Consider the following 22,551-nt stretch of genomic DNA (forward strand, 5'->3'; position numbering starts at 1 on the left):
ATTTTAAAAAACAAAGTTTTTATGACGTTTTTAAACAGCACAATGAATGGAATGTTTGTATGTTTATGTGTACTTTGTATGATTTTAATTAATCGAATAAAGTGGTATTGACTTGACTTGAATACAACTTTTTTTTTTAAATGCTGTGTGGAACTGGGGCAGCTGTATTCCTCACATGAATGCCTTGCACGTGCACATAGATACAATGACACACCAAGATACACACTCTCAATGCAGCAAACACAGGCTTTCACATAGACATGCGCTGCCACACACATACACACAACACTGCCACACACAGACACATACAACCAGGCACTAACAAACTAATACACACTAGCAACTCAAAAAAATCTACACACACATAGACAGTCATGCATAAACAAAGACTGCACTCTAACACTGAGGCTCATTTACACTCATACACAAGTGTGCGCACACACACAATTCCACACACACTTGCATGCATTGCAATAGTTACAGTTAAACATCCATACGAATACGACATCGCCAATTCACGAGGGCATTTTCCAGTATGCGAAGTAATACTGTAGTATGTCAATTAATATGTGTGCAGGACACACTCATTCAAAATTGGAATCGTCATATACATTGAATACAGATAGAAAGGACGGTGCCCTCCTGGACTTTACTAGTGGGGAGTTGGACATTTTGGAGCCACTTTACAAAGGCATGTATGGGTAGTTGAGGTAGTACTGCATGAGTACTGGTTCGGGTACTCATAAATGACCCCCATAAACAACACACGGGCAATAACACACACCCGAGCATACGTAGTCACGCACTAACTGCAGCAAGAAAAATGCACTCGCAAATCTATCCAGGCATAAAAACAGACTGCTCGTCCGTGTGGCTCTCACACACGCCTAGATGCAGACGACAAACACAATTACAAACACTCGTGCACCCAAACATCACAACTGTAAGAATCACAAACGTGTAAAACCTCATCCACTCAAACTGACGCAGCGCAGCGCACACCCACAGTAAACAGTGCTGAAATCACTCATAGACCCTCAGTCCAAACACTTAGCATCTAGTCTAGAATCCGCACCTAAAATGTACTCCCTCCCTGACTGGCGCGGTGACGCACTCTCCCCGACCTCACACTCACAGTCCATTGCACCATTGCTTCCACCTCGGCTCGTGCGACACACCACAAGGCATCCTTCCAGGAGGGCTCTTATAGTATCATAGCCCCGGTTTTCGTTGCGCTGTAACGTGCGGTGTCTTTTGCCGGAATTTCGCTGTTTACATTAAGATCATTTTTAATGTTGTTAAACTTCGAGTAACCTCTGGCCGATTAGAACGTTATTCTGATAAGAGGTGTGTGTGTCCGATGTGCAGCGTTGTCTCCTGTTAATAAGGGGCCACGGTTCTGCTTCATTGGCGCTTTCTGCCCAGACTTGCAACTCTGCCTGTTTTTTATTTTTTTTTATTTGTGTTACTGTTACTATTCCACGTGTTACTACCATTCCACGCCTAAACTGTGCTCATTTTATCGAGCGTGGGCGAATCCACAGCCAGAGCCTACCGCAGAGTTTTAGCTAGCAGTGCAGCGGGTGCAGTGGCACCGATGCCGAGGGGCCCACTGTGCCTCAGTTAGGGCTTGTCGTTTACTTGCATTACGTTTCATAGTATGTTTTCCAAGGCCCGGAGTCAAGGTGCTACCCTACAGGTTATGCGGATCTCCGCAGCAGGCACATGCGCCCACTAAGCTGTCCTGAAGCTCTGGCGTTCCTGTGCGTTGCCTTACTGTTTTGCCACCCTGCAGGGAAGAGAAGAGCCCGTGCTCAACGGCATCATGGCACCCTGTGGATCTGTTCAATACACTAACTGATTGAATATTCTCTTCCCAAGTCAGAGCAGGAAAGAGGGTGAGGGTGGGGGAGGGGGGCAGCACCTGCCGCCGGCACAGAGCCCCTCCCTGCACACGCAGGGTAACCAGTGGGAGGGTCGGCGGTGCAGGGGGCTGGGCCCTCTCCTGCTGACGTCACATCCAGGGGCTGGAAGATATAAATGAGCCGGCGCTGCAGTGCCCAGCAGGCACTTTCACCCGAGGCGTTAGAGGGAGAGAGCTCAGTCCCTCCGCAGACCTCACTCACTGGACCTCTGAAGCCCTCTCCAGCCTCCGGCCGAGCAGGGATACAGGATGCAGCGCCTAGGATGGCTGGTCGTAGCGCTGTGTGCGATGCAAGGTAAGCGAGCCCAGCCTGCCGGTTGCTTCAGGGGGCGGGCACTGCGGGACTCTCTTGATGGGAACAGGGTCATAGGCTCGCCGGCCCCTGCTGAAATCTACAGTGCCCTCCAAGATCCTACAGGAGCACACCGGTCCCCACTGAAATTATAGAGTCGCCCAGCATCAAGCACAGAGGTCCCATTCCGCATTAACATCTATAGCGTCCTTCGCACTAGGGACAGGTGTATCACCTCCCGCTGGTGCCAGTAATGCCCTTCAATATTAGGCATAAGGGCATAGACGTCCCATTAAAGTCTACGGCGACCGGCCATTCCAAGGGAACAGGAGCCGGTCCCCGTGCGTGCCAATGATGTAATTCAGCACCAACGATAGTGGCGCAGGGTTCAAATAAAGCAAACATTCACTTCAGCACCAGAGGCAGTGGTCCCATTGGTGCAAATTAAGCTCTTTATACCAATGGCACAGCGCCATGGGCAGAGGCTGTCGCCCCTATTGGTGCCAATGACCCCACCTGCGCAATAGGAACAGTCACTGACCCTTAACAATAACCAGTAATAGCCCACATCACCAGAGGAATCCGCTTTCATTAGTGCCAGTCATGTTATAAAGTACCCGGGGCAAAGGCACCGGTGCCCACTTGAAACAATGTTGCAGAATGAAAGGCTCCCATTGAAACCAATGCTGCTCTTAAGCCCCAATAACCAATGCTTAACCAATGCTGCTCTTAAGGGGGGGGGGGGGGCAGCTCCCACATAACTAACGATGTCCCTTCCAGCACCATGGAGAGAAGGACTAGACCTCTTTATGACCAATTATGCCCAGCATCACCATCGAGAGGGGCACAAGCGTGCACCAAAATCAACGATGCCCACCGGCATCATGGAGAGAGGTGGCAGCCCCCACTATAACCAACAATGGCCTCTTTCAACAGCATGTAGAGGAGCACCAGCCCCCACTATAACTCACAATGCCGTCTTTCAGCACCATGGAGAGCGGCGCCAGCTCTCGCTACAACCAATTATGCCCTCTTTCAGCACCAGGAGAGTCAACACATACACACAACATAGAAACACACATATACATGCACACACAGTTTACCCAAATGTTACATTTTCAGTACCGGGTAGAAAGACCGCAAAAGCCTCTATAACAAATGGTGGTCTGCACCCGGGATGGCGGGTGGGGTGGTGTGGGCTTGGAGCCAGCGTCACCCTTCAGCACTCGCTCTGATCGAATAAAATGCCATTCAGCACCACGGACAGAGGTACCGATTCCACTGAAGCGCACACAGTGCCCTTCAGCACCACGGACAGAGGTACCGATTCCAGAGAAGCGCGCACAGTGCCCTTCAGCACCACGGACAGAGGTACCGATTCCAGAGAAGCGCACACAGTGCCCTTCAGCACCACGGACAGAGGTACCGATTCCAGAGAAGCGCACACAGTGCCCTTCAGCACCACGGCCAGAGGCATGGGCTCCGTTGAAGCACACGATGCCCTTCAGTGCCAAGGACAGGCTCCCACCGAAGCCAGTTTGCCATTGTGCAGTCACAGGGCTCGCACTCCCCCCATTTACTATTGACTTTATTCCCGGTATTCCATTGTTTGAGACCCTCGCAGGTCACTACAGTGGGTCTCTCCGTGTTCTCTCCCTTGACAGATCCCAGCATTGAGAACAATACCAGCAAGAACAGCGCAGTATTCACACCCCGGTTACCACGACTGACTCGCAGCTTCCAATCAGATCCCGCCCCCACCCTCCCGCCTCCCCGCTCGCGGGTGCAGGTTACAGATCAGTGTATTGTGAATAAACCGGCGCAGACCGCCTGCCAGGCAGGTTTCTGTGAATGGGGTAGCATTTCCAGCTCCATTGATTGTGTGAGGGTACTAGAGAAGGGGGGGGGGGGGTATGGGGGCGTTTGTAATTGATTACAATGCCCCTGGGCTTGCTGCTGCGGGTATTACATTCGGAATCTGCGTGTGTGCCTGAGCTGAAAACATAATTTGATTGTCATATGGGACCCAAATACAACGTTTTCAAGGCCTTAAGTACTAATAAATCGGGCAGGGGTAACCATGTTGCTTTCAGTGCTCATAAACGACATCCGTGTAGATTAAGGTGCTACTTTATTGCTAGTGTTATAAACACACAGTCTGCCTCTGGGGAACATGTATAAATGTTAATGTAGAATACGGGTGGAGTGAGTTTCTGTAGCGAAACGTTTAAATTGGCTCCACCTCCCGTCCACCAGGCCCTTCAGACTTCTAGCTGTGCCATATGTGAAGGGGGCAGTGGAGCTGCGAACAGTGAATATTACATAACAGAATAGATTCCATCCTGTCAGGGGCTCAAGGCTTTTAGAAGAGGCATTATACAAGACAGCAAACTACTTACTGTATTTTCCATAACAAAACAAAAAAAAGGGCTGCTGTACGTCTGCTGCCAGTAAACACAGATTGACATAAAATTGAATAATAGGGCCCATGTTCAATTTCCTGGATGTGGCTAGTTGGGTATTAAAGTCACATATTTATTTTTAATTTGCATGGGCACTCACACTACACAAGGTGGCACACTGTGGTGCAAAACGTTGGAAAAGTCTAGTGGCAAAAAACGATTTTACATTAAAGTTGATGCAAACAACTGGCGAAATTTACTAAGGACTTGCATCGTCCTTGTGTGACACAAATCACCCCGAGGCAATGCAAAGGCTTGAGCAAGATTTACAAAGCCACACAAGGGTCAACTTACACTGCCTAGCATGACTGTAAAGAAATATTGCAGAGCAGTGGCTTGCGTTGCGCTATAGTTCACAGTGGCAAGTGTTCCATGGTTGGAGCATGAACGTTCCCATACATTCATTCATGGAATTTGAGGCAATTCCCAGCTTTACTGAAATCAGTAGACCTGGGATTGTGCCAAAATGGTACACCACCCCAATCATGGCATAATAAGGAGAAACCTGTTCATTTCGCCCCGTTACTTCCTCTTTTTGCGGGTGAAGCAGTCTGCTTCATGCATAGTAAAGAGGAAATTGCCTCATAGGGTTGTGTTTGTGGAGTAAGGCATCCCTTCCCGCACAAGTCCAATCCTTCCCATAATGCAGGTCCTATTGCACCATGGTGCAAGGGCGCCTACACTGGCACTACGCAGAGTCACGTGCCCCAGTGCAGATACAGAGCTGAAGAGCGCAATATCTAAGTTGATATGGTGCTGGTTACCTCTCGTTCATTCATGCAGCTTTGCTTGCTGCCCTGTGTTGAGTGAACCTTTAGTAAATATGCTACCATGTGTCAAATTAACTTTGCTCCAAGGAGCTCATCCCATCTATTATGTTTGCCATGTGGGGCCTAACAGGGCGGGAAGACACAGACCTTCAGGAGTTCATGCCAAGCCAGATTTCCTAAAAAAACATGAACTGCTTTGTGTGTGTTTGTTATGACTATGAAATCAGGCACAAACACAGGCCAAGCAAAATATTTCATGGTATTCCTATACCTAACATGTTCCTTGTAGGAAATCGCATAATTCACACCCCTCACTCCTGGACAGTTACCCTAGCAATAAGCTAGAGAGTATTCCTCAAGTAGAAATCTCACTAAAAGGTAACTCCTGGTCACCACTGCATCATAGTTGAATGCGTAGGGGCAAATTAATGGTTTTACATCGCCATACGCCACGCAAGGCGACACAGGGCAGCACAAAACCTACAATGAGATTTATCAAGACACGCAAGGCCAACCTGTGCGACCCTGCATGGCTTGGTAAATCTAGTGCACGCAAGGAAGCACAAGCCGCTGCCTTGCGTTACACTGCTTGGTGAGGGCATTACATGGGCGAAGCATGGGTGTTCCCACGCACCCACCTGTGTATTCTGATGAATTCTCAGATTTACTAAGAGCGGTAGACCTGGGAATGTGTGAGAATTGTGCACCTTCCCTCAAGAGGCGCAACAAGAAGAAATATCTTTATTGTTCCTCATTGTGTTCTCTTTCTACGTCTTATAAAGAGGAAAATGTCCCAGAGGATTTTTTTTGTGCAGGAAGGTGTCCTTTCCTGCATTTAAACAATTCTGCTACAACTCAAGCCTCTGCGTTGGCACTAGGCAGCACATTGTGCACCAGTGCAGGCAGAGAGCAAGAATGCCCCGTATAATGTTTAAAACAACACCTTCCTGGCCTCTCTCTTTCACGAAGCAAGGTGGCTTGCTGCGTTGTGCTGCACAAAAGTTTGTTTACTAAGCTCCTTTGTGTTTGGTGCAAATGCTGCTGATGACTCATCGGCGCATGTCTCTTGCTAAACCTGGTGCAACTCAATTTTTTCTTGCAAAACAATGCTCCTGATTTTCACATAATGCTGCAAAAAGATTAGCAAATCTGTGCCAAAGTCTGAATGTAAACAAAGGCACTGGTGTACCCAATGGAGAGCGTGCATCTGTCACAATCAGTCTCTGCATGTTATTGGTAATCAGCAGTGGCAGAGTGTCCAAAGCATCTAAACCAGCAAAAACGAAATCCAGCACAGCATCAAAAATACAGTAGGTAGAGGCAAAAAGATAGGGGGGAACCACGCCAAAGATGCCAGGTCTAACATGTACCCAACGGAGAGCGTGTATCTGTCACAATCAGTCTCGGCATGTTATTGGTAATCAGCAGTGGTAGAGTGCCCAAAGCATCTAAACCAGCAAAAACGAAATCCAGCACAGCATCAAAAATACAGTAGGTAGAGGCAAAAAGATAGGGGTAACCACGCCAAAGATGCCAAGTCTAACATGTACCCAATGGAGAGCGTGCATCTGTCACAATCAGTCACGGCATGTTATTGGTAATCAGCAGTGGCAGAGTGTCCAAAGCATCTAAACCAGCAAAAACGAAATCCAGCACAGCATCAAAAATACAGGAGGTAGAGGCAAAAAGATAGGGGGGAACCACGCCAAAGATGCCAGGTCTAACATGTACCCAATGGAGAGCGTGCATCTGTCACAATCAGTCACGGCATGTTATTGGTAATCAGCAGTGGCAGAGTGTCCAAAGCATCTAAACCAGCAAAAACAAAATCCAGCACAGCATCAAAAATACAGTAGGTAGAGGCAAAAAGATAGGGGGAACCACGCCAAAGATGCCAGGTCTAACATGTACCCAATGGAGAGCGTGTATCTGCCACAATCAGTCTCGGCATGTTATTGGTAATGAAGCACATTATTTGCCGCGGCCGCAGCTCCTCTGGGGGTAAAGTGTGTGTGTGCCCAAAGATCCCCTCCGTGCTCATCCAGAGCTGCCTGCATAATTCAGAATCTGCATATTATCACCAGGCAATGGCAGGAAGCTGCAGCTCTGCTCGGGGAGCGAACAGGCCATTCCCCAGAGGACACTTTGTTCCAACACAGATTACTGCCTATGGATTACGCGCCTCCGCAGCAGTGATCGGAATATATGATGATGCTTGCGAGGATGAGCTGGCTGCTTAGTCGCTGCGCTGTCATTTGTAACTTCCCATTGGTTGTTTCTTGTCATTCGCAGTGACCTCTATGCCTGTGCTGAATGAAATGAGCCCGGATGACACAAGGGTAAGGAACAGCAAGCCTGTGTATTTATTATTATACGTTGTGTATAGTGCTAGAATGCTAGATAACATCAAGATTAACAGCACATTACTTTTTTCCACTTGGTCAATGAATACATTAATTGCTGTATTATATTCTACTCTATTTACCAGTTATAGGAGGCATCTCATGCATTGTTCAGTATTTTTATGCAGCAAGGAACGGGTGTGAACTTACTGTATGAAGAGGCATGCGCGGAGGCGTGCTTGGTTTATGAAAGTCCTGCCAATGTATTCGTTTATTTTTTTGCAGTGAATGGTAGAAATAAGGTGAAATACGTCAACGTCATCTGCCCTTTTCTTGTCTTATGCACACTGTCCCCAAAGGGTTCTTGTCCCGGACTCCACACTGTCCTTCGTTGAAGGCTGGCCACGATGGTACTACTCTTGCCCCAGACTCCACACTGTCCTTCGTTGATGGCTGTCATAGACTCGCTGACGCTCTGCTCCTGCTCTAGACTTAACACTGTCCATCACTGACTGTCATTTACCCTCTGCTTTACTGTCCCACTGTTCTTTTGCCAGATTCCACACAGTGCTGCACTGATGGTTGTCATAGACCCTCTGCCCTCTTTTTCTGCACCAGACTTCACACTGTCCATTGTTGAGTACTGTCATAGAACATCTGTCCCACTGCTCATGTTCAAAACCCAACATAATCCTTCATGGACGAGTGTTAATGGCCTCATGCCCTACAGTCCTGCTCTTCATGTGCCAGACTCACCCAGTCCTTTGTTGATGACTACGATAGACCCATGCCCTACTGTTCTTGTGTCAGACTCCACCTTGTCCTTCATTGATGCCTGCCTTAGCCCCTCTGCCCTTCTGTTCTTGTGTCAGACTCCACACTGTCCTTCATTGATGCCTGTCTTAGGCCCCCTGCCCTTCTGTTCTTGTGCCAGATTTCCCTACTGTTCTTGTGTCAGACTCCACACACTCCTTTGCTGATGACTGTCATAGACCCTGTGCCATGGTGTCATACTGTTCTTGTGCCCGATTCCACACGCCCTTTCATTGATGGCTGTTAAAGATCCTCCGCCCACTGTTACTGTGCCAGACTCCAGCCTGTCTATATAGGATGATCGTCACAGACCCTTTACCCTACTGTTCTTGCACCAAACTCCACGCTGTCCGTCTTTGATGTTCATCATAAATCCTTTACCATAAGGTTCATGTTTACAATGCCGCACTATCCTTCGTTGATGACTGTTATACACTCTCTGCTCAACTACTAATATACTGCCATGCAATGACAACTGTATAGACCATCACTACCCACTTTTCACAACTCTTCAGTTTCCACTGTTAAGGCCTGTGATAGGCCCTCTGACCTATGGTTCTCGCTTCTGACTCGACAATCTTTACCACTGTTGATGCTTAGAGACACGCCTTGCCAACAGTTAATGGTTACAGTGTTGTAGACCATGCTCTACTGGACTTGTGTCCTTCCTGTCACCTGCTTTTGTTTCCAACCCCACACTTCCTTTTTTGATGGCTCTTATAGGTCATCTGCAACTCTTGTGTTTGGCTCCAGCCCATACTTTATTAACAACTTATCTAGACACCCTTTCTTGCTGTTCTTGCATCACACTCCATACTATTCTGAACTGACATCTTTCATAGACCTTCTATCTCACTGTTCCCAGCTGATCACTTTTGAACCAGAGCTTCATCTTTGTTTTATTCAATATAAATGACATAAATGATGAAATCACTAGTAGTATCTGCAAGTAATTTACATTCTGTATCATCTAGAGAACACATATTTAGAAATCCGTGATCTAAAAAGTAAGGAGAGATTGAAACAGGTGGTGTGCTAGAGTATTTCATTTCATTTTACTTTAGATCAGTCTTGCCACCGTGCTACATAGACATTGTAATGTGGTAAAAGTCTGTCAGAAACAACATGAAACATGAATGTGGAGAGACATAAGAAAGGAGGTGACCCTTTGAACGAGCCCTGAAGTATCATAAATAGGGGTGTCCTGGATAGGAAGAAGGTTGGAGTTCTGGTGTTTGGTTTAAAATCAACAGAACTGAGTCTTGGCACAGGAAGGACCATTTGATAGTAATGTTACTAGTCATCTCGACCAGCTAGTGATTGCAAAGAGTGGAGGGAGTCCTACTCTTTAATGTGATTCTTAATAGTCAGGCCCCATTGCAGAAGAAAACCCCAGTCTTTCATTCCTATGAGAAAGAACGACTAGCCGTACAATTGTGAACACTTGATTATGAACAGCATAGGGCTCACAGTCAGCAGTGTCGTCTCCAGCAGTATATTTTGGTTGCTATTTAGGTATCACTGGTGCTATGAGCACCTGACGCTCCACTCTCCTAACACTGTTGATGTAATGACCTAAAAGGTGGTTAGTTGCTTTCCTCTGGTTTATTTGGTCATGGAATTACGTTACTAGGAGTAATGTCGCTTTTGTTTATATCGCATCTTTAGAGAACCGTTGCTTCTTTCGTAGCTGGTGACCCCGGTTCCTATATTTGCATTGGGTTGCCTAGTGCTTCATTTGTAAAAGTGGTGCCAAGGCCCAAACCTTTGCTCAGAAGCCTGCAGCTGGTGCCCTCGAATGTCAGGGGTGCCGAAAACCGGTTCAGTTCCATCAAGTGCCTCTTTCATCCTCCACCAGACACTTCCTGCCCCTCTATCTAACACTTGCAGGTTTTTTGTCATCCATGATTTATGCCTTTGTCACTTTTGTTTGTTTGTCTCTTCATCCTTCCTTCCCCATTCTGTGTTTTTCTTTCTCTTCATTGCTTTGGAACCAAGTCTGATGAGGAAAAGTAAGTGCTGATCCACAAAAATGAGTGAGGGGGGGGGCCCACCTGCAATCACCGGCTCACATTAGGCACTGGGTTTGCCCTGGGCTTCTCTTAGTGCACTGGAAGCTTCAGGCTTCTCCTTGCCACTTCAAGCATCCTGCCAGGAGGGGCACTCTGCCAAAGGCATTCTTAGAAGCTCATGCACTACGGCGTCCCTTGTGGCTTGGCTTCTTTATGCTTGTATTTTACATTGCAAATGGAAGGGATGTGGAATAGATTTATTTCATTTTAAATTTCATAAAAATGTAAAACTGTTGTTTGTGACAGGGATTACAAGGCTTATCTCACAGGGAACCCAGTGAGCCTGGATGATATACTTTGGTATCATCTAGTAACACAATATAGTTTGACATGGCATTACACAAGGTGTAGTGGTGTGCCTTACGCAGGGAATACTTAAAAAAAATGCAGGGGCTGTTACTCTTGATTCGGATCATCATATACTATATATTAGAAATTATTTCATTTTGTAGAAAGGCAAGATTTCTCCTTCCAGGTAGCATGTTGTCAGTGCAACTGTAAGGTTCCATTCTGCCTGACCACTAGTGTGTCTGAAGAAGGCGGGTGAACACCCCGTGGCACTCTAGGCAGTAGTGATGCAGCAACACTACTTGGGGTAGGGTTACAGTCAGGTGTTCCTTAGCAAGACTATGCAGGTAACCAGATGCAGCCTGGAATGGCTGAGTGTCAACATCCTTGAAAAAGGCTTCTTATTGGTCAGGTGTATGGGCATAGTGCTTTGCAGTAGTGCAGTGAGTGGTCTCAGACTGTGAGCGACTGAGAAAAAATGGGCAGACTGCAGTTGGGAGAGGAAAAAAGAGCTTGCGCCACACCAATAAAAATGATTCTCCCATGGACAGAGGTAGCCCAGAGCCTTGGCCTGGAATAACAGTAGTAGCTGAATCAGTTCCTTCACTAATACATGCATGCAATCTTGTGGTTGAGCAGGAGAGCCAGCTTCGACTCTAGGAGTTAGCTAGGCTTCACTCACCTTGGTGCTGTGGTGCAATGCTTAGTGGCACACAAAAACACTGGGCCCGGTTCACAAAGGTAAAATGAGACGAAAGTCTAACTTACCCACTTTCGGTATTCACAAAGGGCATTTACTAATCGTGAAGTTCAACTTTTGGTATTCACAAAGGGCATTTACTACTCCAAAAGTTAACATTTCATCTAATTTTACCTTTGAGAATCGGACTCTCTATCTTTGGCGCAATTGCAGCCGATGAAATCATAGGTGCACAACTCCCATTCGTGCAATCTAGTGCTGCACGTTTTCATTTCAAGTAATCTGGGCCCAGCTAAGGAGACGTAAATGTAAATGTAAATGTCAAGGTATTTGTAGAGCGCACTGTCACCAAGCGGTTTCCTGGCGCTATTACTCATACCACTTTGGAACCCTTCCTGGCTTTCCCTGTGAAGTGTCCACTCCTGGGCACCCCCAGGGTGAAGCCAGGCATCCTAGCGCTGTTTATTTATTTATTTCTGAGTTTGTATAGCGCCTGGTTACACTGTCAGTGTGTCCCCGCGCTGTCAGAAGAACTAGTTGCTCAGTCAGTAAGACAAAGGCGGGGCTATTCTTTAGGAAAGAGGAATGTTTTAAGTTTCCTACGGAAGATGAGCTCCGATGTTTCCAATCTTAGGCTCAGGGGAAGAGAGTTCCATTTATGTGCCGCCAAAGATCGAAAGGATCTCCCCCCCATTCTGGCTCTCTTGTGTCTGGGGACTGCTAGGAGGCCTGCTCCTAATGAGCGGAGTTGTCTGGTTGGCGTGTAGGGGCAGAGGAGGTTCCGAAGGAAGGCAGGGCCCTTGCCATGTACGATCCTGTGGCCAATACATAGGACCTTGAAGTCGATTCTTTCATTGATCGGAAGCCAATGGAGTATTTGTAGTGATTTTTTTTGAGGCGGCTCGTCTGGGCAGCCGGAGGACCAGGCGGGCGGCAGCATTCTGGATTGTCTGCAGTCGACGCCGACTAGTGGCGTTGGCGCCTAGATACAAGGCATTGCCATAGTCCAGTCTCGAAGTGACAAGAGCGTGGACCAGGGTCTTCCTTGAGGATTCTGGGAGCAGGTCCAGGGTCTTACGGAGTTTCCGTAAAATAGAAAAGCACGTACCAGCTACCCGTCTGGTGTGGTAGTCGTAGTTAAGTTTTGAGTCCACCCATACTCCAAGGTTCTTGACCTGATCACTGGGGGTAGGGAGAGGCCCCAGGGTCTGTGGCCACCAGGCAGACGACCAGACTGAGGGGGGTTTTCCTACAATTAGCACCTCAGTATTGTCTCCGTTCAGACGGAGGCAGTTCTTCGCCATCCATCCAGCGAGCTCTTGGAGGCATGATGAGAAGTTCGCGGCGGCTTGTTCAGCCGGTTGGGTCAGAGCGACCACCAGCTGAGTGTCGTCTGCGTATGTCACTACTTCCACCCCGTAGCGCTCCGCAGTGGTAGCCACGGGGGTGACATACAAATTGAAAAGGGTTGGACTGAGGCTAGATCCCTGAGGCACTCCTTGACCGAGGTCAAAGGTGTTGGGGCCGGTGTGGAGGTTAAGCAAGCTATTGCCCAGAGTTGCAGCATGGGGCCCATGATCAGAATGGGCACCGATGCGAGAATTGTCAGGTCTGAGGAAATTGAGCCCAAGACCCGCCGAGGCGGGAATTGAACCCTGGTCCCGGGCCAGACCTCTGCATCAGGGTCTGCCGCTCTAACCATTGAGCCACACTCCTCCACGTGCAAGGGGTGCCCCACAGTTTCAGTGAAGAAGCCCAGATTCTGTTATGCAGGGTGCGCCACTGAATATAATGTTCTACAATATGCTATATCTTGAGCTCTCGGATTCAAGAATATTACGTCACGCATGGTGTGGCTCCTCCACCTTCGAGCCAGAGGGTCTCTCTGAGGTCTCCAACTTTGCCTGTGATAGTTAACTACTATTATTGACTACACTTTGCTGTCTAGATAAGCACAGACACTTTGTGATTTACAATAGCCTCTGACTCACCTCAGAGTCGCAGAAGGACCTTGAATCAACTCAAAAGTTACTCCTAGTGCCCCAGTACTGGAGTAACACTTTGTTACCCTCCGGGGCGGCCATGACTGCATTAACAGGAATTATTTCCCTTTCCATATTTACACTTTGCACAGTGCAAAAACTGCAACCAGCCTCATATGCCCTCATTGCAGAATAGCCCTACCAGCCGACACGCCCCTCTTGCAAAAGGATGAGATAGACACTGTAGTAGTAAAAGGTAAGTTGACCTGTGTCCTTGGCACCCACACTACTGGTTGACCGGGAGTCACAGTTCTAGATAACAGAGAGGCTTGCATCTTTGTTGACCCTGGGGAGAGTTCGCTCATGACAGTGACATCTATAGTGTTGATCACTGTCGCATATGATTAGGCAGTGACCTTATTTTGGTACGCATGCACACACACAAGCAACCATGCAAAATGCACACACCGGTCACTGTCACACCAAGCATCCTCTACAACGGCCTTGCACCATGAAGGGTGCTAGCAGGACAACAGTATTCCATTGCATCATGTTTCATGTCCTGTATGGTTATATACATTGTGTAAAGCACAGCATTATTCCTGACACCTACTCATGAATAGCAATCAAGCTCTTCTTCCATCCTGCTTGCATCTTCTGAAGCTAGGGCTATCCCTTCCACAAAGTGAGGTAAGGCAGCAGCCTTAGGCTGCCATCTAGTGGTGGTGCCAATCTACTGCAAAAGGCCTTGAATCTCCCCTTTTTTGTCCAGGGAGAGTGCCCCAGATGACAAAATACTATTTGGACTGTAGAGCTGAAACACTGTCCTTGCTGCCAGGACTGCAGTGTGAGCACAGTCTGCACACCATTCCCTAAGGCAGAATACACTTGTCCTGACAAGATGGCGGCACATGTACATGTCCTCCTCTACACAGCACACAAGCCTGCTTTTTAGCATGTTATTAAACATTTCTAGATTGGCATAGAAGGAAACAGAGGCCCTGGGAGATTCCTCTACACAGTACACAAGTCTGCTTTTTAACATGTTATTAAACATTCCTAGATTGGCATAGGAGGAAACAGAGGCCCTGGGAGATTGGTGTGTTTAATGCTGGATCACACCGTGAGAGCAAGTGGGAAAGGTAGGGTTAAAGAGAGGGCAGAGGCTCATTGTTTCACAGCGAACAATTGAAAGACTAGACAGCATCCGCTCTCACTCAGACAGCAGAGGGCCATGAAAAGAGGGAGCCAGCTCCCACCCACGCTGTCCTTTATCCTCCCACCGCAATGATGCTCTCATGTCACATGGTTGCGCCAACTTCCGTGGAACGAGTTCCAGGCCCATCTGTCACTGGCAGCCGCTGCCTGATCATCACATGCAGCAGGAGACTGCAGCGAGATGAACACACCAGAGAGGGACTGAAGCGGATGCAGGGGAGCGCCACGGTCTGAAGAACTTAAAAGCTGTTCCTCAAATATTGTCATTTTTTTATGTGTGGTAAATAGCACGGACAGATTTACTAATTTTTCATTGAACACTGGAAAGAAATCAAGGGCCAGATGTAGGAAGCCAAATAGCGACCGCAAATGCCGAAATTCGCAGAATTTCAGCCTTTGCCATCGCAATTTGGCTTTGAGCATTGTAGGTAAGATTAAACCTACTTGCAAAATAAGGAATCGCAAAAATTGTGATTCCTTATTTTGCGATTGCATTTAAAGAATCGCAAATTTGCAATTCCTTAAATGCAATGTAAGTAGGACAAAAGAAGGTGCACTTTAGCTTTAAGGCATCGCTAATTACCACCAACTTCAAATTGGTTGAAATTAGCGATTTCCTTTAAAAAAGCACTTTTTTCATTTTTAAAAGTGCCATGTGGCACACATTCATGCCCTTAGGGCATGTATGTGCGTCACATGTGCACACATGCACATTTCAAGGGTGCAACAGGGTGTCCTTTTGGAACCCTTGCACCCTTGAAATTTCGCCTGGAATTTGCGAGTGCCTCTTGGTTACTCGCAAATTGCAGGCGCAAATCCTATTAATTCCTATGGGCCATAGGAATGAATAGGATGGTATTCCTTGATTGCGAATCTCAATTTGCGATTCACAAGTAAGGAATATTAAGGAATCACAAATACTTTTGCAATTCCTACCTACATTCTATTTAGCGAGTCCTTATAGCGATTCAGTAAAAATCGCTATTAAGGACTCGCTAAATTGAATTTACCTACATCTGGCTCCAAATTTGTTGTGAACATTGTGCGCGGGGCAACACACAGCACATAGTCGCACCTCCTAAGATTGGTCAGCTTATGCTGTTGTGCCCTGTGCTAGTGCTCTAATTAGGCTGTCTTGTACCAAACACCATGGTGCAGAAGTGAGAGTATGCTGTGCAGCATAGGATGTTTACTGGATTCACCCCTTCTCAGTACAAATTCCAGGGCCTAGGTAAACTCAGAAGGATCACAAAAACTGAATGTTTGTTGTGCACTTCTGCACACATGCAGAGCATGGCTTTTTGAGAGAAATATTTGTCTTTATAACGTTCGCTTTGATGCAAAGGCCCGCCTGGCTATCTTAGTTGATCGAGCTTTGCATCAAAACCTATGGGAGTTTGCTTGAGTAACACCCCCTTGATGCAAAGCAACACAAAATGATGCAGGGCAGTGCATAGCACTTTTTCTTGGAAGAAAAGGGTACCTTTCGAGCACATAATTCCTTTGCCCTGGACAATAAATATCAATGCATCGCTTTGCATCATTTTGCGGCAGTGCAAAGCCTCAGTATATTTGGGCACGTGTGTTACCACTACCAGTGCTTAAAATGGAATATAAAAGGCCTGGCATTCACTATCTCAGAGTACCTGTTTGCTACTGAGAAGCACTGATAGTTTCCCTTGAAATTTTTTAGAAAGCTCCTAAGAAATGCTGCTATTCCTTTCAAATCAAGGAAGGGCAGGGACACAGGACCTGACCATTTAGGCTCTATATGCTGATTAAAATGGAAGAATGAAAGGCTAGGTTGGTCCTGCCGGTGTTCCAACCCATGACCTACAGGGTTCACCAGATGCCAGCAATGAGCGCCAATGTTGTTGAGTCATCTTGCTGTCACACCTTGAGAGGTGCAGGTGTTAACGTCATCAGTACACTAATGTCCAACTAGTAGCCTGTTTGCATATCCAACTCATTTGCTGTGCACATGGAAACACATGTATGTGCAAAACAATATGCACTCAAAGGTTAGTATGCACTTTTTGGCAAAGCTGTTGACAAGTGCCTTACTGCAAATATTCCCAGATTAAAATTAGAATAAACATTTCCCTAATTGTATCTGTGTTTTCTCTCTCTTTCAAGCCTCCTTCCCAATCAATACTGTACTCGCAAACTGACTTAAAGGCAGAATGGTCTACTCAATACCACTCTTAGTACTGACAGTTAAGACTGACCAAACACAGACAGCAGGCAGCAATAATACTATCAAACATACATATCAATAAAACTTTACATAAGGGGCGTCTGTAAACTGCCTGCCCTCTGACAAAGAGAAAAAGGTCTGGTCATGCTATAGATTCCAGAAACACAGTATGCAGCCACCACCGTTTTACATGATACACCCAGGACAGGTACAGGTGTCCACTGTCTCTCCGATGAAGGCCCACTTGGTGCCCCCCTCTAGGTCACTTGACAGGGCCTGAACCTTGCACTGTCAGCATCCGTCTTAGTCCTATGTGCACAATCTAGATTAGCATGACACCCGGGCCATATAAAAGCGAGGAAACCAGTTTCACATGAAGTTCGGTTCTCTGGGCAGGGGAACGGACCCAGATACCATGCAGGGCACATTCCTGTCCGAACAGGATGTCATCAAATTAAGGCACTGCCATCGAAGATACATATCACCCATCATTTAAGCCTTATTTATATCTATGGTGTATTGGGAAAACAAACCTACTCAATGAAAGCCCAGACGACTTCATGTTGCCAGGTAGTATTTCCCAGATCAGGCCTGGGTGGTGAGAGTGATTGACTGGGCTAAGTAACTCTTCAGAGAGCAATCAGAAGTGGGTCAAGAGACTGCGTGACCCCCCCCCCCCCCCATGTGTCGCATAACTGGGCTGGTGCCCAGAAGGAAATTGTGGAACCCTTTGATGGGACGATTATAGCCCTCAGCCAGGTTCTGGTCTTCATACCGTGGTTGAACTTCCCGAGTACTGGCCAAACCCCCATTTGTCGACTGCTGCCTAATTAGCCCTGCTACCTTCCCCCACCTTCTTCCTGTGGACCTTGACGTAGTGCCACTCCGGCCGCAATCTGATTAGTATCAGATGGAAGGTGTCTAATCTCCAACCCGTGGGCATAGGGTAGTCAGGGTTAGCTGAAATGTGGAGGAGGGCTTGGACCATGGTGTCTGCATGTGTATTATCAACTGATCTGCGGAATATCAGTTGCACCGCATTATCGTGGTGGTGTGTGTGTGTTCTATACGGACCTGCCTGATATCTGTGGCACCATGTATTGGTGCTGAGTGAGTATGTGGGAGTGGCTGCATGATGACCGCCTGTTATTAATTACACTGCACGGCGGTGTTGCTTTACATGTTGATTCCTTGCCAAAAGAATACTACATTTGACCTACGTTTTTACCCATGTGGCCTTGGCCCACGGTTCTGTTTAATACTGTTGTAATATTCTGTGTGTACACATTTTTTATATTGTTGTGATCTGGAGGGTATTGAATCGTAATAATTTCCAGAGTGGGCATAGTTCTGACAACGATTTGCACCGCAGAAGGGTGCTGGGTGGTAAAATAGGATCTTTCCCAAGTATGCTTACTACTTATGCAATTTTAAATTGATTGGCCTAGTACTGCTTGGTATATCTAAATGGGATGTATGCCCAGAAATACATCATGTTCCTGTTTTGTTAATTAATGTGTGTATTGAATACAAACTTTATTTACATTCACTTCGTGTGAAGTCTCTTTTGTGATGCTCATTGTTTTCATTGTGTGAGAGTGCTCAGCCAATGCTTTACACATTTCATCTGTGATAAGCCTGACTGCTGAATGCCAACCTACCCAAGGCTGAGCACCGGTTATACAATGAGTGGTAGGTTCTGCCTGGCTAGGGCACTGACTCAGCCAACCAGAAAGTGCCAGGTCCAACAATAGCCATGTCAGCTTCTGGGAGGCCAAGCGGAACTGGACAGAACAGGTCACGTCTCTCCCTATCATAATGATCGCTTGCAGGCGGCGTTATTTAAATCACTATTCTAAATCACTCTTTAACCGCATTATTTTTCTACGCTTTCTCAGACCACAACCTTCTGGTGTGTGTCTACCTGTGCTATGTAAACGGAATTAGGGGGTCATTATGATTGCAGTTTTTCCGCATCCTCGGGGCCGGCGGAAGCCACCGCCGGCCCCGAGGATGTGAAAAAACCGCAGCGGACTGACCAAAGACCCACCGCCACATTAGGATGGCTGGTGGGTCCTGGTTTCCGTCCGCAGCTTTTCCCCCGCGGTCGGATTACAACCGCGGCGGAAAAGCTCTAATATGGTGACGGTGTCTTCCAGACACCGTCCACCATATTAGGATGGCCAGTAAATTATGCTTTTCCGCGGCGGGTTTTCCGCTGTGGAAAAGCATACGGAACTTCACTGCGGGGGCCTGTTGCGGGCCCCCTAGGTGAAGGGGGGGTGGGGGGTGCACATGGGGGGTACCTATGGTACCCCCCTGCATTTGCATGCAGAAAGCGGCAGGCACCAGGCGGTGCCTGCCTCTTTCTGCATGCAAATGCAATGCGTGCATTTTTAACATTGCCGCGGGTGCAGCTTGAAGCTGCACCCGCCGCAATGTTAAAAATAGAGGATGTGACCGCCAGGGTGGCGGTCACATCCTAATTGCACAGGAGGGAACTCCGCATGCCATGCGGAGGTGCCCTCCTGCTCTGGGGTCACGGACGGACGCAAGTCCTTCCGCGATCCTAATGGACCCCTTAATTCGGATCCTACACTATTCACATCATAGGATCGCCATTATTCATTCATTGCGACTGTCAACTATTGTTTTCCTACCCCCTGTCCTGATGAGGACCCGCCCCTGACGCATATTAGGCTGCGCTATCACCTAGGGTCGAAACGACGTTGCAGTCACACTAGTCCATGCAGCTTCTCTGACCCCAACATAAAGTCACTCTTGGGTAGTGTATTCATACATTAAAAAATTGGACAGTACAGCAGAACTACTGTTGCCCTTACGTGCCACCTATTTGTATAATATATGTATAGCACTTTTTTCACTTATCACCACTCAGTCACTTTTTTTTCCCTTCAATCACTTTATTGCCCTGCATTGTATTGATTTATGGACAGCCATATTCATTCATTTGTGTGCATAATACTCATAGAATACAAAGTGTCATTTCTGACCGAAAAATATTTTGTTCTTGTGGTGTGTTCCAAGTATTCCTATTTGGTTCTTTAAAAGTGACGTTGAAACTTTTCCTTCCATTTAAAATCATAAATGCTCTTGAAAAATAATTGATTGTTGTGGATATATTGATTACATTGAACAAAGAAATTGACACATTCTCGACAGAACGACTTCGTTATATATCAGCTTCTGGGAGGCAGCAGACATTATCCAACCGCTTCATCCAGTCCTGCTACCCTAACAGTCGCTAACACTAGCCATGTCCGCTTCTGGGACGCGACGGACATTATCCAAACGCTTCACCCAGTTCTGTACCTCTAACAATCCCTAACAATAGCCATTCTCGAATGTTGCCTTGTTTAACCCCTTGGGCGCAGCCGAGATTCTGCGCCTGTGCATGCAGAATCGCGAGTGGGCGGGTTTATGACGGCCCCCAGCCGTCATCAGCACACCGGACACACGCTCGACCCAATCTTCACCTCCAGTAAGCACATCTCCTTTATTCACACCACAGCTCTCCATTGGACGGACCACAGCTGCGTACACTTCAACTACAAAAAGACCACGACCCACAACCACCCACAACCAATTCCCTGAAGAAACTGGAATAAAATTACCACCGACCAGCTCATCACATCGCTTCACCAAAACCCTCCCGCAAAATCATCGGACCCAAACCAAGCAGACACCAACCTCACACAATGGATCACCCACAGCGCTGATGAATTAGCAACCCTGAAAAAACATCTAATCAAGCAAGGCAGCAAAAAAGCCCCCTGGTTCAATGATGACCTTAAGAAATCCAAGAAGATCTGTTGCAGCCTCGAGAAAGCCTGGCGAAAAGAACCAACCACCGACAACCTGGCCACCCTCAAGAACGCCACCCGCAAACACCACCAACTGATCCGTTCCACCAAGAAATCAGCATTCAAGGAACGACTCGACAACAACGCCCACATCAGCAAAGAACTATTCAACATAGTCAAAGAGTTTACCAACCCCACCGCCGGCACCAACGACATCACTCCCTCCCAAGGACTCTGCGACTCTCTAGCCTCATTCTTCCATAACAAAATCGCTGACATTCCTAACAGCTTTGGAGACCAGCCCACCCCATCTACCTCCGAACTAAAGCCTCCCTCCAACAACCTTTGCGCCTGGAACCCAATCACCACTGAAGACACCGTCCGCCTAATGAACACCATCCACTCAGGATCACCAACCGACCCTTGTCCCCACCACATTTTCAACAAAGCAGACTCCATTATCGCACCCCATCTCTAAGACGTCATCAACTGCTCCCTCAACTCCGCCACCTTCCCGGAAAGCTGGAACCACTCCGAACTCAGCGCCCTCCTGAAGAAACCTACAGCAGATCCTACTGAACTCAAGAACTACCGCCCCATCTCGCTCCTCCCATTCCCCGCCAAAGTCATTGAGAAAGCCGTCAACAGTCAACTTGCCGCCTTCCTCGAATCCAACAAATCCCTCGACCCTTCACAGTCCGGCTTCCGAGCCAAACACAGCACCGAGACCGCCCTCATCGCAGCAACAGACGACATTCGAACTCTACTAGACAACGGAGAAACGGCTGCCCTCATCCTACTTGACCTCTCCGCTGCCTTCAACACAGTCTGTCACAGCACCCTTATACAACGCCTCAGCAACGTCGGAATACAAGGAAAAGCATTGGACTGGATAATTTCGTTCCTCGCCGGAAGAACCCAGAGAGTCCGCCTCCCCTCTTTCAGATCAGAAGCCACCGAGGTCATCTGCGGCGTGCCCCAGAGATCCTCACTCAGTCCCACCCTATTCAACGTATACATGAGTCCCCTCGCATCCATTGCGCGCCAACACAACCTCAACATTATCTCCTACGCAGACGACACTCAGCTGATCCTATCCCTCACCAAAGACCCAAACACCGCTAAAACCAACCTACACGAAGGAATGAAAGAAGTAGCTGAATGGATGAAAAACAGCCGTTTAAAACTAAACTCGGACAAAACGGAAATCCTTATCCTAGGTTCATCCCCCGCTTCCTGGGAAGACTCATGGTGGCCACCGGCCCTGGGAACCGCACCCATACCTACGGACCACGCACGTAACCTGGGCTTCATCCTGGACTCCTCCCTATCAATGACCAGACAAGTCAACGCTGTCTCAACTTCATGCTTCAACATCCTACGTATGCTCAAAAAAATCTTCCGCTGGATCCCCACCGAAACAAGAAAGACGGTCACCCATGCACTGGTCACAAGCCGACTGGACTACGGAAACACCCTTTACACCGGCACCACAGCCAAACTACAGAAAAAACTCCAACGCAACCAAAACGCCTCAGCCAGACTCATCCTAGACATCCCCCGTCAAGCTCGCATTTCCGGTCACCTGAAAGACCTCCACTGGCTCCCCGTCCACAAGAGAATAACATTCCGCCTCCTCACCCACGCACACAAAGCCCTCTACGACC

General features: G+C 47.6%; 1 protein-coding gene across 3 annotated transcripts in view; it reads left to right on the forward strand.

The window, feature by feature from the left end:
• The first annotated feature begins 2,062 nt into the window (after positions 1 to 2,062).
• CHGA (chromogranin A) overlaps positions 2,063 to 22,551 on the forward strand; it is a 96,306-nt gene continuing 75,817 nt past the window's right edge. For 2 of the 3 annotated variants that reach the window (XM_086937697.1, XM_086937698.1), the window contains exons 1-2: positions 2,064 to 2,219; positions 7,741 to 7,787. In XM_086937697.1, the coding sequence (XP_086793823.1) occupies positions 2,174 to 2,219; positions 7,741 to 7,787 (93 nt within the window). In that variant the 5' untranslated portion in view covers positions 2,064 to 2,173. Of the gene's footprint in view, positions 2,220 to 7,740; positions 7,788 to 22,551 lie in introns of all 3 variants that reach the window. The other variant, XM_086937696.1, reaches the window with a different exon arrangement.

This window comes from Lissotriton vulgaris, chromosome 9 (genome assembly GCF_964263255.1).
Source record: "Lissotriton vulgaris chromosome 9, aLisVul1.2, whole genome shotgun sequence".
NCBI lineage: Eukaryota > Metazoa > Chordata > Amphibia > Caudata > Salamandridae > Lissotriton > Lissotriton vulgaris.